This window comes from Taudactylus pleione, unplaced genomic scaffold (assembly GCF_031769625.1).
Source record: "Taudactylus pleione unplaced genomic scaffold, aTauple2 ptg000201l, whole genome shotgun sequence".
NCBI lineage: Eukaryota > Metazoa > Chordata > Amphibia > Anura > Myobatrachidae > Taudactylus > Taudactylus pleione.
The window spans coordinates 54,700,206-54,719,919 of NW_028284603.1; the positions used below are offsets into that span (position 1 = coordinate 54,700,206).

At 42.2% G+C, this 19,714-nt stretch overlaps 1 protein-coding gene across 1 annotated transcript in view; it reads right to left on the reverse strand.

Moving 5' to 3' along the window:
* Positions 1-5,342: 5,342 nt before the first annotated feature.
* Positions 5,343-19,714, reverse strand: part of MRPS5 (mitochondrial ribosomal protein S5) — a 169,621-nt gene continuing 155,249 nt past the window's right edge. The window contains exons 9-11 of the mRNA XM_088477395.1: positions 19,191-19,253; positions 12,502-12,638; positions 5,343-5,930 (exon numbers count right to left, since the gene is read on the reverse strand). Coding sequence (XP_088333521.1) covers positions 5,706-5,930; positions 12,502-12,638; positions 19,191-19,253 — 425 coding nt within the window. The 3' untranslated portion in view covers positions 5,343-5,705. The remainder of the gene's footprint in view (positions 5,931-12,501; positions 12,639-19,190; positions 19,254-19,714) is intronic.

Sequence of the window (19,714 nt, forward strand, 5' to 3'; positions counted from 1 at the left end):
AACGCAGTCAGCACATCGCATCCAGAAAGTTTAATTTATGGCTGTGGATACATTATTTCCAGACTCATTAACTTTTATAATGCAACAATATTCATTCCGATATTGAAATTGCAGCAGAAGCAATTTAGAAGCCATAAATGTTCACGGTAGGTTATAATTTAAAAATGTGGGTTTATTTTTATTATTTCAAACTTTTGATTCGGTTCAGGGAGGAAGCGTGCAGTCTTCTGTTAGCAACTCACATGTAACCTTGGCTTTCCTGTAGAAGACAAATGATAGAAAGAGATCTAACACAATACAATTTAGATAGCAGCTTGTTTATGGCGGAGAGGGCACATTCTGTTTGCTGTTTGAAATGCAAATAATAAGCACTGAAAGGTAGAAAAGAAAATCACAAATCAATTCCATTTTAATGGCATCTAGAGACTCTGATGGTTGGGATATATGCATATACCAAGAGTGGTCGCATTATTCAGTATATCCATAAGGCCCTCTATGTACACTTAACAAATGGTTTTACCATCATGTTTGGTTATAATACAGACACGGTCCACATGCTTTAGATCACATTACTACCGCGTCTGGGAATTATACGGATGACATTACACTGCTGACACTTCATACAAACCCTGGAGGAACATGTGCAGTTATTCCATGTCTAATTGCTACATAATATATATTAGGGCAGGAATGCAGGAGCACTCTATAGACATTCATCACAATCATTAACATTTGTGTATTAAATTAATATGCCCCTCTACTGTGACAAGGTGACCTTATTCTGATGAATGATTACACTAATAACTTCTGTAACAGAGTACACAGCTCTCTATGTTGTATCTGCCTAGTGGTTATAGGGCCTGATTCAGAGCTGTACGCAATGCCAATATTTACGGACTTCAATGATTATCAACCATCTGTGCACGCATCTAAGTCACACTGCGTATGCGGGAAGGTACACTACCGCAGTCGCTTGCAGCGATTATTTCCATGCAGTGCGATTGTCGGGGAGCGTAACGGGGGGTAAAGGAGAGAGCGGCTAAAAATGCGTATCGCAAAAGTTTGGTGGCGTGTCACACACTGCGTCAGTGATCCCATACGCAAGAAATATGCCTCCGGAGTCTCAGATCCCGCGGCCATTCTGCAGAACCACAGACTCACTCTGGACTGCGATTATCGAATGATTTGCGACTGATACTGCGTCTTTGTCCTCAGATGCTGGGCTCAATACATCTCCCGGCATCTGCGTTATTTGCATATTTTTGCATAGTATCTGCCTACACAGACGAAGCAGCAGCAGCGCAGGCGGCATTTAGCGTACAGCTCAATCAGACCCATAGATAATACCAATAGGACCTAGCTAAAAGCTAGCCTAAGAAAAGCAGATTAATGAGGGCCTTGTTCCTCATCGGAGCCCTGGTTGCTCCACTTCGTCCATTACTGTTTGGAGTACCTTGGTTACCTTAGCAATGATCACTGTACGTTGATGGGGGCAGCAGAAGCACTAGTCACAAGTTATTTCATTGTTCTGTTCTTTTGTGTGTTATTTTCATTTCTATTTTCCTTCATGTGATCTTAGGGATCTCCATAAATGTCATCTCTTGTGTGGGCCTCCTCTTTAGATAGGAGCTAATTTACCGATGTGCTTCCTGATGCCTCATGTGATATCTTACTTGTGGGTAAATGAGAAATAGTCGCATAGTTGTTTGAACTTAGGGCCTGATTGTGACCCGCTCGCAAGCGGGTCGATGGTGACCTAGTGCGCATGCGCACGACGGAGGGAGCTCCGTCGTGCGCATGCGCGAGGCCCAAATAACGACGGGGTGGGTCTCGCACCAAAGGGGGCGTGCTTTCGATGGTGAGTGACAGCACGCCCCCTTTGGTGGGCGTGCCTGCCAGACAGAGGCGTTCCCATGGGAACGCCTACCGTCTGGGTCCGGCCCCATTGACATCACTAGTGATGCCAGTGGGAGTGATTTTGGCTCTGATGGAGCCAAAATCACTCCAGGACTTGCGGTCACCGAGACCCTACCGCAGGGTCTCGTCGCAAGCCCGATGCTCGCGATGGTCTTGACCATCGTGACCATCATCATGGACGCTCGCATAAGCTGTGGGTGGTAACCCACAGCTATGCGAGCGTCCAAGAGGCCGCTCCAATGTTAGGTAGGAGGGCCCTGATTCAGAGCGAGCGCTCTGGTCAGAGCGTCCGGCTCTGAATCAGGCCCTTAGTTTTTTATGCATTGTGTTTTACAGTAACCCACTATGTATGTTGGCTATGCCAATAAAGAATTGTGGTGTACTGTATGCAATAACTGTTGTGTTAGACTATAATATGCAAATTATAAAAGTATATTGCAAGAGATGTGCACCTAATCCAGATGCACCGGTTTTTATGAAGCAGTGAATGGAGTTGCAGACCAAGATGGTGCCATCTGTGTAGGTGCAAAATATTAAAACTTCTAATGGGGGAGTGCAGGGTGGATCAGGAGTGTTCCTTGCAGAGTTCCGCGTAGGTATGTAAATGAGCACACTTATGTACACGCATGCACAACTATGTAACATTTTGCTGGATGAGAGTATTTATCCAAGGTGCAATTAGGGGAATTCCTTGTCGTGCAAAGGGGCAGCACTGGGTATATTGCTTCTTGTAAGTGCATAGGCCTACTAATGTAATTCAGAAAGTCTCTATAGCTTCTCTCATTTCATTTTAGGGCATGTGCACAGGTTCTGACAACTAATGCTACTCAGACCAAGGACAAAACCTTATACGCTGACCTCACTTTTACTACATCTGAGCATTTGAAGTGTGTTCATTACCTATCATAACGCTCACAGCCCTATACTCATACAATACTTAGTGGGTTTCCCAAAGGCTCCATTGTATTTTACGGAACATTAACTCTTCTGGACACAGCAGGCTATGATGTAAAGCAGGGCACATAGCGTAGAGGTCACTTTGCTGACATTAAGTTGTGCACCATTAGCGTCAAAGCGCATTCAAAAGCCTTTATGGACACACCTTTTATGTGTAACATTAACATCAGTAAATACATAAATGAATACCAAGAGTAAAAAGATTAGATCAATAAGCGCCAATCCCATACAAGTGTTGTAAATAATGATCAGCTCTATGTACAGTGGTAGGCATGTAGCACTCCCAACCAGGAGGGGTCTGTGTCACCGCCAAATAAACCAATAGAACAAAAAGTCAGGTAGCGCACACCAGCCACTATAAGATTGATGGAGTCAAATGTACATCATTAAAAAATAAAAAAAAACATTTATTGCTTACATACATACTTCAACAATATTAAAATAACTAGCAAGCTTGTATAATTGTACAGAATCACCATCAGTACTAATCATACTGCATCTTCCGAATCAGTAAAAATTGTTATTCCTCCTGTGAGTTAATAGGATATAATTGTATAGTCCAGCTGGTCAGATACCAGTATTTCTATAGATTCTGGTTTAAAATAGGATCCAGACTTAAATATCACCTTTCATCCTCTGATTAACCGCTGCGCAGCTTCTGGAAACGCGTTAGAACTTGTGAGCTTTTTGGATTACTGACCTCTAGAAAATATCCCCTTAAAGCACTCTAACCGGCTACAGTTATTGGACCATTCAGCGGATATACCACTTAAGAGACCTGCTGACACTAAGGCTGGCTTACAGCAGGTGAGATCCGTGAATACTACACTTACACGGACTGCCACTGAATTTGGCTGACAGCAAAAGTGAATTACAGCCAGATAAAACGGAGATTCAGCAAACACAACTCAGCACATAGCGTGTGCTCCTGCTGGATGTAACATATATTGGATGTGGTGACCAAGATAATTGGCAGGTGAGAGCTGCATATGATTGCCATGAGACTATAACATATGTCTGCATTCAGTAAGTGGCAGCTATATAAGACCACTGAAAGCAGATTTGGCTATTAATGAGTGCAAGTCCACTGACGGATTTACAAACTGCCAGTCTGGTGTTTTTTCAGCCCGATAGGCCCAGTACAGATACATGGGAATTAGAGATTGTAAAATAGGCAGTAACTTAATCCTATCATGAAAGGTGATATTCACGTCTGGATCCTACAGAAATACTGGTATCTCACCAGCTGGACTATACAATTATATCCTATTAACTCACAGGTGGAATAATAATTTTACTGATTCAGAAGATGTAGTATGGTAAGTACTGATGGTGATTCTGTATAATTATGCAAGCTTGTATGTATGTAAGCAATAAATGTTTTTGTTATTTTTTAATTATGTACATTTGACTCCATCTTATAGTGGCTGGTTTGCGCTACCTGAATTTTTGATTTTGTGTTTTTTTTGTTGTTCTTCTTTAAATACATAAATAAAGTAGCAGCAGGTAATGTGATAATAATGATGCTACAGTAGTTATAAAGGTAGTAGGGATAAGCCATGTTTATGCTTTCCATAATACAAAGGCAGGGAGTGATCAACTTAATATGGACATATAGGCACTTAAAGTGCTTAGTGGAAGAGGTATCAAGCAGTCTAATGAGTGGAGAACTGGCCCATAGCAACCAATCAGGATACAGTATCCCGACACAGGGGATGCCGGCACTTAGAATACCGGCACCTGTCAGAATCCCGGCACCGTCCTCCTGAAGGTAAGTAGCAGGGTTGGGGGGAAGGTTAGGTACTAGGGGGTGGGTTTGGGTTAGGCACTTGGGCGGAGGGTTAGGTTTAGGGTGCGGGGACGTAAGGGTTAGGCACTAGGGGGGAGGTTAAGTCCAGGCACCGGTTAGGGAGGGTTAGGGTAGGGAGAGGGTTAGGATACCTACCGGCAGGTGTCGGTATCATAACCCTGTCGGGATGCCGGCATCAAGATTTTGACCGCCAGGAACCCGAGCACCGGCATCCCGTACCCATCCCCAACCAATCAACTTCTAAATATCATTTTATAGAATGTACTTGATTAATGCTACCTCGAAACTGATTGATTTCTATGGATAACTTCTCCATTTGCCCACTCTTAGCACTGCTTGATACATTAGTCTGCATGATGGGCTTAGAAGTAGCATTTTCATTGTTGTCAAGCTGGAATGGCAAATTGTATATTCCAGGGGCAGCTTAAAGTATCTGCGTGTGCACAAGCAATTACGTGGGCTTTAGCGCACAATAAGCTGTATTTGAAAAAAGTAATAAAACTCTCAGCCTTTACACTGTGCTAAAGGACCTTTTGTGTGTTTTATTTCTTGTATATAATATATTCATGATAGGAGGCAGTCATTTCCTCTAGGAAAGGAGAGTCCTTCTCTCACACGGAAGGATAAACCCCGTATCACAGAGATACAGTACCAAATCTAACTGAAACTGTTCTTTTATTCTTAGAATTGATATATCACAGGCAAATACATCTATATTTCAATGACAAGTTTGTGGATACAATACTCACAGAATGTGTTACAAACGCTGGTCATGTATCTTACACATCACCAGCATTATCTAACTCCTGTAAAGAACTAAAGCAGAACAGCGCTGACAAAGCATTGCCCTTGATCATATCTTATGGAACCTTGTTATCTCAAAGTTTTGCCAAGTGAGCTGTGAAATGAAATGACCACAAATATATCAGCTTTATTACATCTGGTAAAGTAAAGAACAATCTTGAAGATGGCTTGCATTGGGTATTGAGTTTTCCTAAGACTGACATTTGTATTTTTACTTTCACCAAATTGTCCTTTTCACATTGGCCCAGATGGAACGTTTTAATCCCTGGGTTAGTTTCACGTCATCCCAGTCCAGCTTAGTATCCGGGATCTCTCCTTCAGGCTCTGGGATAGTTGAAAGGGCACCTTGAGGTGATGCTACAATTTGAGGAAAAGGTCCACGATCCTCTCTAAACTCCACAACATGCAGGCGTTTCCTATTGGCTAGGGCTTGATGAGTTTCCTATTTTAAAAGAAACAAGACAAATTAGAAAAGTACTGAAATCAACTGTAATCACTAAGATGGTAGCAGCTGGGATAGCACTAATATGGCAATGCAGCAGTCACGCCTCCTGCATGCATTACCGATCAGAGTTGCTTTCTAGAACGCAACATCAGATCATCTGAAAAGCCAATAGTCGGCTAAGTGACCCATGGGGTCACGCAAACAGACTGCCGCAGATGCTAAAGAGGAGAGGAAATCTCCGTCAGCCGACAGAGATCCTGCCCTCGTCACTTCCCCACAACGCTGTCGCCTCCCCTCCACACCCCGAAACGACTGCAGGCTGTCACTTACTGACAGTCTGCTGCCGAACTGCGAGCAACATCGCAGACCCGCACTGCACATGCGAAGTACGGGTCCGGCGCAAGCGCAGGTTGCTGTACATTGGGTATCTGCAAAAAAGACTGAGCTGAATCAGGCTGCGTATCCCTGGCCTATTTTATTTATTAACATCTTCTATGGCAAAGGAACTTTTGTGCCATTCCAGCTGGTATTTATTATGTGTGTATGATCCCATTTCTGTGTATAAGTAATCAGCATGATGGATATGACAAAATGATATAGTCAATTGGCATGGCGTGTGGTGAATGCCACTCACCATGACATACGCCATGAAAAACTAACACTTATTTGTCACACTTATCTCATTGCATTCATAACCTCCCTTCAGCATGATATATTTGCACCAGCCAGAATGCTTATTGCCAATATTTAATCACTCGGACTATGAAATGGCCACAACACTAAACATTAATGCTCTGAATGCCTTAGTTAGGAAGACGTGCTGGTTATAAGATGGTGGCACTCCAAGGGCTTTTTAAAACTAAGTCACAGCCAATACTCAGCTCCCCATCTCTGAATTATACTTACAAAGACCTTGGAGTGCCACCATTTTCCGAACGGATTTGTAAATCAAAGAGGGCACCTATATTACATATACAGTATGTAGAGCGCCAGTTCATTTGAAAAAAAAAAAAAAATTATACATACATACACACACACACAGATGTGTCCTCATATACCTAGTGTCCTTACACCATACAAGAGTCGCCCAACGCAAATGAGACGCTCTGAGGAGTAACATACCAGAATTTTCTTTACATTTTACGTCTTGTATCTCAGATGCAGCAAATCACCTCTCACAGTGTACTAGAGGCTCTGGGCTGCCATTTTATGTGCACAGGAAATAATTTTAAACACATATATAGTCGCAAATGAAAAAGCAACTTGGCGTGACAAAAAGCACTTCTTACACGCATTCAGACTCATACACACACAGATTTTCTGATGTCGCAAAGAAGTTCTGCCACTACTAGTTTTTTTATTAATGCAAATAAGACGCACAGGACAAAAACGCTCAGCGCAGCCAAGTCGCACAGGACATAGCGTGCCAAGAGGCGACTTCAGCAAAAGTGACGGTGTGTGTATCTTATATACAGTATACACATACAGTACTGTGCAATAGTTTTAGGCAGGTGTGGAAATAATAAACAGGATTAAACTAGCGCCTGTGGCGACACCTGTAGTGACTGTACTGATGTTCCAGCAGCCAACACAAACAACTAGTGGGGATTACCAATCTCCACCCAAAAGGAATATAGCAGATTTTGTGTTGTGGCGCTTAGAATATCACACAATACACATTAAATACTCAATGTATAAATTTATAAAAATATCAATAATAGAACTTCGCTAATATCTCCCGGGAGTGTATAAAATATGACAATCATGCACAATCACAAAGTAATTGATATACTGTATTATAATTCTCAATCCAGACTCAAACAGGAGAATACAAAATTGCAATAATCTTTCTTCAATAGGAATGTAGCACACTATGTAGAAATGTAACAATATTCTCCAATGATGAATAAATAAAAGCATAAGTGCTTCCATAAATGGTCAGCCTTTAATCAGTCCTTCCAGAAAAAAGAGATATGTTGTTTAATACATACAAAATGCGTGAAAAGAGTAGTCCGACTTTATAGAACTCTGTATGGGATATCAGTTCATATACAATGGAATATAGCTGCAGAAAAGGTAATCCTCAATAGTACTCACTACTTTTTGATACCTCCGTTTTCAACCACAGCCGGTGTCAGGAGCTCCGGTGGTATACTGCCCAGTTTTAAGCCTCTTTCACAGTTGTTTCTGTTTCAGTTAATGACTGTTTCAACCTTCATATGAAAATGATGATCATTATCACCTGTTTGGTATGATTGGTTAATCATACACCTGACTATAATCCTACAAAATCCCTGACTTTGTGCAAGTGTACCTAGAAGAATTGATACTGTTTTGAAGGCAAAGTGTGGTCGCACTAAATTGATTTGATTTAGATTTTGCGTTTTGTTAATTGATAAAAATAGACTATTAACACTTCTATTTTTGAAAGCATTCTAACTTTGCAGCATTTTTTCCACACCTGCCTAAAACTTTTGCACAGTATTGTAGAATATATATAGGCTTACCATTCAACCCATTTAAACCGGGATGCTCATGAATTACACAGGTTATGTGGCTGAAACCAGGTGAAGTGCAGACTTGTAGTCAGCCAACAACAGCAGTATAGTCCGGGTGTATGACCGTTTATATGTAATTGACCAGACGACGGGGCCAACTGAGCCTTGAAACGTTGAAGTGTATTTGAAGTAAAAGCCTCTTGGAACTAAGCCCTGGGGTGATGCATTGTGTTTGCCACCTTGTGTAGTCATACACCTGGACTATAGCGAGGGGGCAAAATTAGCAGCTGGTGCTGTACTGAGGGACAAGGAGGGGGTTGGGGGATGGTAGTACTGGTTGTAGCTACCCCCTGGGGGTAGGGAGGAGGCAAGGGTAGATGGCAGCTGCGGCAGCCCTGGGGGGCAAGGAGGGGTTGGGAAAGGCAGTGCTGGGGGTAGGGAGGGGGCAAGGGTAGATAGTAGCTGGGGCAGTACTGGGGGCTAGGAGGAGTTTAGGGGCAGGCAGTGCTGGGGGTAAGGAGGGGGTGGTAGATAGCTTAAACTAGTAGCAGCAGCTGGCCCATCCCCACCTCCCACCACTATTGTTTGCCAAACAAGAGTGCCACTCTTCACTGTTATCAGCAGCCGCTGGAAACTAACCCCAGCACCAGCCAGCCACCTGGCCACCCACGCAGCACCAAGCCCTGGGCAAGGGCAAATGCAGGATTTCCTGGGGAAATGGGGGTCATTATATATATATATATATATATATATATATATATATATATATATACACACACACACATACACGCACAAGAGGCGGCACTCAGAGTACATGCAAGAGGTGAAAAAAGTGCTGTGATTTATTCAATAAAACACAGTCTCATCGACGTTTCGGGGCCACATGCCCCTTCATCAGGATGACAAAGATCTTTCCTGATGAGGGGACAGGTGGCCCCGTCTCTTATGCTTATGTGAAAACAAATATCACTCAAGCAATTGGTGAAAGTTTTGATGTATTCAAAGTTAAATGGATGAACAACATGAAGATGAAAACTAAGCAGCGTCCCGCTTTCAAAACAAAAAAATTCAGGAAAGGATTCTGTTGGTGCACATACAGCGGTACAATGGGTCAGACAGCACACTTATGCCGAGGGCTATCGATGTGGGTCTCTTCAGGGGCTCCGGACTTGGCTCAATCTCTGAGTGCCAGATCACTTAGGTCCGCCTCATTGCAGACGTCCCCCAGTGTTCGGCAGTTTCGGACTGACGCCGGCGTCTAGGTGGGGGTAAGTCAGGTTGGGCTTGCGAGGGCCGGCCGCCGGTTACCCTACCACTACGGAGACTCACCTGTTTGTTGCTCACGCCGACTGCTCCTATGAGCTGGTGCCCGATCTCCCTGCTGTCCGTACAGCTGCTTCCTTCTCTCCTCTCCTGCTGCCGGGCGCTCGATGGACCACGTGATCACTGCGGTGCTGGAGCTCCTGTCCGAATGTCCGTATAGCATTCCCCAGAGGAAGACCAACATCTGGTTGAAACGTGTTGGGAGTTAGACACACAAGTTCTCCACACCAAAGGAAAAGAAACGGACACTCGGACGGGAGCTCCAGCACTCGGAGATTGAGCCAAGTCCGGAGCCCCTGAAGTGTGCTGTCTGACCCCTTGTACCGCTGTATGTGCACCAACAGAATCCTTTCCTACATTTTTTCATTTTGAAAGCGGGACGCCGCTTAGTTTTCATCTTCATGTTATTCATCCATTTAACTTTGAATACATCAAAACTTGCACCAATTGCTTGAGTGATACAGTATTTGTTTTCACATGTGGATCATATTAATTCAATCGGATTAATAAGTGAGCCTGGACGTACTACTCCTAACTCACATGATAAGGACACCATATGCTATCTGTGTGCATAGCTGTCATCCAAGCAAATAGGGGGCTACTTTGAGGAATCTAAAATAGAAAACATATTTTGATTTGTTTTAACACTTTTTTGTTTACAACATAATACCATATGTGTTCTTTCATAGTTTTGATGTCTTCTGTATTAATCTACTATGCTGAAAATAATCAAAATAAACAAAAAACATTGAACGAGAGGGTGTGTCCAAACTTTTGACTGGTACTATATTATATATTATATAATTATATATATATATATTATATATATATATATCCACTCTAAATCTAAAAAGAATGGGCGGCTATCAGTCAGTATGTGGCCCAGAATTTGATTGACAGCATGCCAGGGCGAGTTGCAGAGGTCTTGAAAAAGAAGAGTCAACACTGCAAATATTGACTCTTTGCATAAACTTAATGTAATTATCAATAAAAGCCTTTGACACTTATGAAATGCTTGTAATTTTACCTCAGTATACCATAGTAACATCTGACAAAAAGGTCTACAAACACTGAAGCAGAAAACTTTGTGAAAACCAATAATTGTGTCATTCTCAAAACTTTTGGTCATGACTTTACATAAACACAGTGTGTGTGTGTGTATATATATATATATATATATATATATATATATATATTTTAGGGATTTGCAGGCTCGGATAGGTTCGAATTTGCACGCAGAGTTCGTATTTTCCCCTCCAAAAAACGGGACTCAGAAAGAGGCAAAACGTTATCTTGCATGGACAAACATCATCATTCCTGGGCAATAGTCCAGGAATTCAAACCTATCCGAGCCTGCACATCCCTAATAAATAGATATATATATATAGCTGTTAACATGAAAGTATGCCTACTTAGAGTACTCTGAAGTGAGTCCTAAGGCTCTTTATGAAGGGAAATGTAGACAAAAGATGCTTCAGAGGATGCACTAGCCATATATTGAAAAATAATATTAGTTACAAATTTTGTCACCAAGTGCTACTGTTGCAGTACAATTCCCTTGAATGGCTCAATTGTTTGCAGTCAACAACAGTTTCCATTCAAAGAATAACCTTCTCTTTAGCAAAATGTAACAAGTCAGGTAGAATAGCCAGCAAGTGACGTTTAATGCGGTCTTTCAGACCTGACCTGGTTCCTCAAAAAAGAAAAAAAAACAAAACCCAACAACCAAAAGTCGCATGGGGGTGGGGTCCACTGATGTTTGAAAGTGGCTCATCCGCTGCTACAATGCATGGAAGCTGTTGCTGACCACAACTGACACATTGAAAATTGTACTGCTATTCATGTGATCTGTATTGCAACAGCACCACTTGGGGACAAAATATAAAAGCTATTTTTTATAAATAAATGACTAGTACATCTGCTGAAATACCTGTTGTCCACATTTCTCTTCATTATGAACCTCATTACCCGCTCCAGAGTGCTCTAAGTAGGAATACAGATGTGCCCTTGCTCATCTAGCCTCAATACGTCATGAAGAGTGACATGCCTGGTGTGAGTGAGCGCCAGGTCCTATGCAATGCTGCTAGCGTCAGGGTGTCTTTTTGTTGTCTAAGTTGCAATGCGATTAGGATGCACCAGGAGACTGTGCTGGTTAATTTGATATGCGACACTTGTATATCTGTGTGCGACTGAGTCTGTAAAGTCCAACACCATGTGGAAAATGATAGGTGTTCTTCCTTTTACCTAGTGAGCTCCACACATGGAAGTGACAGCACCTCATATATGATCACTCTGAAGATCGAAGTGAATATCTGTAAAAACTATATAAACAAGCGCGCTTCCAAGGGAAATGACATCTCATGTCAGGGACATACCTTTTAGAGGATTAATAGAGACTTTCTAATAATTGAGTCTCATTTGTTACTAAAATGGTTGTAATTGTCCTAAACTTGCTATTTTGCATTGTGAGGCTTTAGTGTACAACATAATAAGTGCAAATGGTGGGCAATAATAAATCCTGATCCACTGGTACCTGTAAAGGAAAAGTGTTGCTAGCAATATAACTAATCAGACTGTCTAATACAATTTGCAATGGAAGGAAACATTTGATTAGTTGGTACAATTTTTTCACTTACCTGAATAACAGTTTCATAGGTGTCCCACATAATACTAAGAATCATAGTGATTTAGTACAGTGCTATAACACTGCTGGGTAAGAAAGAAAACATACAGTAGGGGTCACATACCTGCTGTGCCAGACCAAGAAACAACGCCGTCGTGAGGTTAAGCAGATTGTGGGAACCGCTTAACTTGGCATACATGTCTTTGATACCAATTAACTTGCAGATGGTAATTATTGCTCTATGACAGTGAAGACCATAACCTAGACCAAACAAAAACACACTGTAACCACAAATGTCTTTTAATGCTACAGTATTACCAAAACATGAAATTTGAATGTTGTATCCTACAAGGAAATGAAGTTAGCAATATGCATTGGAACGTCAATGGTACTACACCTAAATCACTGCTGGAATGTAATCTGCCAGGAAAAACACAATTTCTATATAATTGCAGGATACCTCCCATGTTGGCAGATTTTACATTATATTATTTTCTTTAAATCTTTTGTCAGCATTCTGAGTGGTCTTGTTTACCTGTGATTAGTTACCCGGTTTAGCAGGCAAATTACAATCTACAGCAAGGATAGGTGAAAAGAAGAGTGTGCCTCAGTCCGGTAGCACGCTGGCTAGCATTGCAGCACTGGGCAGCTTTCAAATGAAATCCAGCGCACAAGAACCAAAATAGAGAAACCTATATGGTGTATTGTTATCAATTATTGTGTCAAAAGTGTTAAGCCATCCATACACGGTATGATATGCACCTTGCAACGCGACCTGCGATCCGATGGCCGACATAACAGGCGGTCCCCACACACGGAGCGATCAGGTGGCCGACTGCCCGATATGCTGGAATCCCCTCGTACATCTCATCCCCAGATCAAGTGAACAAGCAGTAAGATTTGGAGGAACGATGTACGACCCCACGGGAGCGCGCACTGGCTGATATCATGCCCACACACTGTACGATATAGCAGCAATATCGTATCAATCAATCAGATCGGGTTTTATATCGCACCATGTATGGGCACCTTAAAAAATACAGTACTTCACCTATGCCAGGTGTGTTGACAATATATACACTAAATTGCTGCGTGCTCCCTCCGTGAGTTTCTACTGTTTTGTGGCATCATAAACGATCTAACTTTAGCTGATCTTTACATAATGCTCAAATTCCTGTTGTTATTGCTCTTTAAAACTCTGCTGTGAAATTAAATTGAGAGACGCACATATAGGAGTATATTTACTAAAGTGCGGGTTTATAGAAGTAGAGATGTTGCCCATAGCAACTAATCAGATCTAGCACCTTCTAGAAGCTAATAGCTAGAATATCAACAACTCCCCGACTCCCCGGGCAGCCCGACAAGAGCAGAGTTAGAAGCAGCGGAAGCCCGACAGCGCTGGAAATCCCGATCGTGGATAGGCAAGTATCTACTAACCTAACCTAACCCCCCTAACCCTCCTTAGGGGTGCCTAACCCTAACTTCCCCCCCAAGTGCCTAACCCTAATACCCCCTCTAAGTGCCTAACCCTAACCACCCCCTTCCCCGCTGCCTAAACCTAAGTCCCCCCGGGGGTGCCTAACCCTAAGTCCCCCCGGGGGTGCCTAACCCTAAGTCCCCCCGGGGGTGCCTAACCCTAAGTCCCCCCCCGGGGGTGCCTAACCCTAACCCTCCCTCCCCCTAGCCTAACCCTAACCCTCATGGGGGGTGCCTAACCCTAAGTCCCCCCCGGGAGCCCTAAACTTAACCCTTCCCCCCCCCGCAGCTGTCCGCTCGCGGCGCCTGGCATCACTACGATCGGGATGCCGGGCGCCGGTCTCCCAGCGTCGGGGAAATGCGGGCGTCTACATCTAGACGCCCGGCATTTCACCCTTGCCGGGATATGACAGTCGGGAAGCCGGCTGCCGGTATTTAGGCAGTCGGCTTCCCGATTGCTTCCCCTATAAACACATACTTGAGTAAATATAGCCCATAATATCCCATGTAATAATGATGTTACATTGGAAAGTGGATGCTGCTCCAAAAACCCCTTTGAGCCACCAATTTTCTTCTACACGTCTCATAAGATGGGATGTAGTTAGGAGACCGGCATCCCGACGCTGGAATCCTGACAAGGGACTTAAGATAGGAGTAGAAATAACGACGGCTATCTTAATGCTGACGCTGGAATCCAGGAGGACGCGTGCCCGAACGAAGGTAAGCCAGGGTGCAGCGTGTGTTAGCCGCGGGGAAAAGGGGGGGGGGCGGGGGGAGGGTCAGGTTTAGGTAAGTTAGCAGGGTTAGTGTTAGGTTTTTTTTTCTTTTTTTTTTGGGGGGGGGGGGGTTTAGGGTCAGGCACCACTGGGGGAAAGGTTAGATTTAGGCACTAACGGGGAACGTTAGGGTTAGGGTGCGGGGTGGGGAGGGTTAGGCTACATACATACAAACCCATTCTCATAAGATGTCTCTCCTTTCCTCTGGGTTTGACGCTGCATAAGAGTGGAATGTTATATGTGACCAGATATAAATTGGCCTCGCAATTTGTGCTGTGAACTCTTTATTTTTTTTATTTTAGTGAGCACTACATACAGATGTGTCCTGCTGCATCTTTGCTATGTAGGCAACTGATCGCACAAAGCATGGCGCGAGGCGTGTGCTCGCGAGCGTATACGGGCACTGCATTAGCGCCTCCTTAGGATTGCATTGTGCGATCGCAGTGGGCACCGTAGCGTATATGCTGCTGTGGGTAATCACATGGTGCACTGTGTGCACACGTTTGTAGATTGGCAAAGATGTAGCAGGACACATCTGTAGCACAACAGAGATCGATGACTGATTGCTGAAGCCTGACACAGATTCCCATTTCCATGGATGACACCCATATAAAAGGTAAGCACTCAGCAGTTTACTGCATATATTGTTATTCAACCCTCCACGGCAGTGTTGGGGCCTTATTGCAGCCTGGAGAAATATTGTGGACTCCGTTTCCTTTGGGTGCTGTAACGGAAAGGAACAAACATTGATGTTGTGTTTAGGCTTTCTAAATAACCTTTGTTTAATGGTGCATACACATGGTACGATCAGTCAGCGATAACGATATCGCTGACTGATCGTCCTGCACCTGCCCGGAGTGCTGGATGATCGAAATCGATTATCCAGCACCACACCAACCCACCCTATAGTAACCTGGTTGATATCGACCAGGTTGGCCTGCATGCACGGGCGATGGACGAAATCGTTATTGTACATACGTGCCCGCGCATCGCTGGTGGGTTGGAAGGGCCAAAAAAATGCACGATATGAATGAAAATGATATGATCGATATAGTTATCGTTCATATTGTGCGTTTTAATCATCCCGTGTGTACACACCATAACACAATAAATATATAGTTGTTTTTGCTCTAATCATTAAAGAGGTCTGGCATGTGAAATAAACACTCACATACTCAAATACTTTTATTTTTTATAGGAATATACACTGATATAATAGCAACCGGTTGCAACCTTTTTTTACTGTAACATTGTATATTAAATAACTTTATATAAGTATTTTAGAGTATCTGAGTGTTTAATTCACATGCCAGACCTCTTTAATGATTAGCACAAAAACTAATATGTCTATTGTTGTACTGTGTCTTTTGGGTACAGATTTGTGTGCAGTCACAAACACACAATAGTTTCTGCAGCTGTGAGACATAGAAAAAACTCTCAGTGATATCATATTTATACAATGGTTTGGTATCAGCGCCTGATTTCAGTTTGTTTTGTGTATTTATACATTTGTCTAACACAGCTGCAGGTCATGGTAGCACATTGCGATCCTCAAGTCTAGAAATGGAGTGGGCTCGCCAGATACTGCCGCAATATATTTGCCTTTTCCTTTTATTTTAATGGTTGGTAGGTAGGCAGGCAGGGGAATGTTTTATATTTATCTTAATATACAGAACGTGGAATCACAGGTAGATTAAAATAAATATTTTGTTTGAAGAGAAAATCACCAGCATAATAACCACCAGGTTAATACATGTATTTGTTGAAATGACCACCACTTCAAAGAATAAGTAATACCAGAAACAGTAATCATTAAAATTTCTTTAATTAGAGCACAAACACTAGAAAAGGTGAAAACAGCAACAAAACAAAACAAAAAGAGCCTATTGTTGCAGAACCTAGTCACTCTCTGGGAGGGCTTTCGCCCCACCTACAGTATATAAACAGTTCCAGTAAATAAATGTTCAGTAGATTCACACAGAGTTTCAAATCAGACAGTGCGCTCCAAATCCCCATTTCCCATCTCTATTTCCAGTGCAGTAGCAACAAGTGTAAAAGTGACTAATAACCATGGTGTCAAACTAGTGAGTAGTATAACTTCCATTTTTACATGGTCATCATTTAGCTTCCCAAAGCAATAATGTGCTATTACAAGTAGTAATAAAATAACACACAAAACACGAGCCGCTTGCTTTCCTTGTACAGCAGTTGATGCTCTGTCACCAGAACTGTAATAAAGGGAGGCCGTTCAGCACAAAGTATATGAAAGCAGCTGTCCCTTGGATTTTCAATGTGGCAGCCCAAATAGTCATACTGAATTTATATCTTGAAAAGCAATGTTGACATTAAAATTATAGTTCAATTTGCAAGAACTCCGAGTTCCCAACCGCACACCAAAAACCTGCAGGAACAATTTACAGAGAAAGGAAACTAGAATCCAGCGAGTGAAATTAAAGATTTCAGCCATCTAGTAATTTAAACTGTGATGAATAGCCTATTTAGGATCATTCAGATGAAAATGTGACTAGAGCGTGTTCCTCTCTTGCTGCAGAGGGGAAATCAATATATTCTTTGGGTAGTAACAAATGGCTTGTGGTACTTCTAGTTTGTTTTTTCAATTATAGTTTAAAAGGAAAAGAAGAATATTAGTTCAGCAAAGCATGCCTTGCTGTAATAGAATTTCTCCAGCAGCTCCGGACAGAATTGCTTTACAGACCAGAGCAATCCATCCAAGCTATTAACATTTTCGTGTATCAGGCCACTACGAGTCCAAAAGAGCCGCATTGGATATGGCAGTGGAAACAAAACAAAGCCGTACATACTGTATCTGAGCCAGCTGGGAATAACCTTCATATAACAACATTCGAATGTACCTTCTACTGTATGTCTTTATGATGGTTATGTTTTCTGTGTTTCATTTGTACTTGTTTATTGGTGCTTTCACAATCTGTATTTGTATTTTTACTCTCATGCTCTGCTTTCTGTTTATATGTTTAATCTTAACCACACGATTTGTATATTGAGATTCCGAAGCCGCGGAATTTGTGGGACCTTACAAATAAACACTGATGACGGAGGCCTGTCTGGCCAACACATGCATCTAATGCCAGAACCGTAGCTAGGGTAGTGCGGCCGGTCAGGGGGCGCTGTTTGGGCCTGTCAATTTTCTGTTTATTATCATTGTCACTTGTAGCTTCCTCTTATTTCATCCCCAGCATCTCCTGGCCTCTCCTATCTCTTCTCTGGCCCTTCCCCATGAGGACATTCCCCTTTTTTGGGTGCATTATGTCCTTTTGAAAAATGAGGGGGCGCCAATGCTCTTTCTGGCACAGGGCACCAAAAAGTCTAGTTACGGCTCTGTCTTATGCCTACTGTATTATAACGGTGACCTCGAAGCTCCATACGCAGCAGCCTCTTCTAAAATGAACAGTCAATCACAAGAAAGCACTGATTGTCTGAGTCAGTTACAAGGATGCATAGGATTCAGGGAGTGTTTATATAGTGCGCCACCTCACTCACTCACCTGTACTGGAGCGGCTGCTCTAAAGGGTAATTCATATACAATTTGCAACTTTCCGTTTTGAAATAGGATTCAGGGGAGACAGTAGTAAGAGGCAGGTTACAGTAGTAAGAGGTCCTCTTATTTTTATACATTTAAATGTAATCAATTTTTGTAAGCATTTCAAATAAACAGCACTAAAACAAAAAGATGGGAGCAAACTCTATTTTGAGTACACAGGCACATCAGGAGATAATATGTCATAAGATAACAGAGAGAATGGACAGCTGCTGAGGTGCTTGGGGAGGACATATATGGTGAACCCGAATTTTACTGGATATGGAAACCCAAAAGTTATTTTACTTGGAAGTGCATGGTTGGGGCATTCTTTGGATTTAAAAAGGTACGGGTAATAATGAATAGACACTGCTGCTGCAAATAAGTATCACAACTTGATTCAGCATGCAGGCAATAAAAAGCTATTTAATAAAGTAATGCCATGTTTATGTGTACAATCTTGTAAAATAACTATTACATTGCATCACATTTTTTTTTTTTACCACCAGCAGGTATTTTATATTATATATATATATATATATATATATATATATATATATATATATATATATATAATGTAGTTAGTAGGTTTTATGAACATTTTTACAGAACACTTGACGCACAAATGCTTGACCACCATGCCGTGTGCTTACATAGACCTTTGTACATTTCATCTTAGCAAGTCGGGATTACCGCGTATATGCTGTAGATGGCATGATCAGCACTTTTGGCGCACTGGACTGCCTCTGTCCTGCTCCCTTTCAACGTTGTGCACTCCTGTCATGCAGAGCAACACCGAGAAAAGGGACATAGCTCCCAACTTCCGGCCCAAACAGGATAAAGCTGCCCCGATAGGCCAGAGGCCCTAATTCATGATTAATCCTCATAAATCGGGACATTCTGGGGGTATGCTTACATTACTCTGGTCACCTATTACATGGTAATCTAATAACTTATTCAGAGAGGGTTTTAGCTGTAGTCATGAAATTAAGCCAATCCACTTACCAGCATTTTGTTTCTTCATTTTAATTGTTGTTCTCTTAAACTTTGTGGTAATGTCATGGTATACTAAAGAAAGCAGATATAAAAATTACAAACAACAGTCACACACACTGTATTCCAACAAATTTGTGTCTATCAAGAGCTAATTAGGGAAGGGGACGGGAGGACTACACCCTGGAGACCTAAGTTTTCCCTGAAGCAAAGAGCCAAGTGATAATACAGCTTTCAGTGCTGAACACCCACCAATAGCTGTACAGTAGAGCTCTAAGGAAGTTGTTCCATTGAGCTTCTCCAATGGTTGTTTCGTAACAAGACCTGACAAAAACAGGCATTCCAACAATTTTGCCCACCACATATTTCGATATTTCGTTTCCAGCCAAAGTAATGATTGAAAATGTTGGGATTAAATGAAGACAGATGTACAAACTGTCCATGATTTTTTAATTATACGTGCAATTAAAAGCCCCAGATAAAGAAAAATAAAAAAATCAACAGACAACTTCAATTGTTGCTATGGTGGGGGTCCT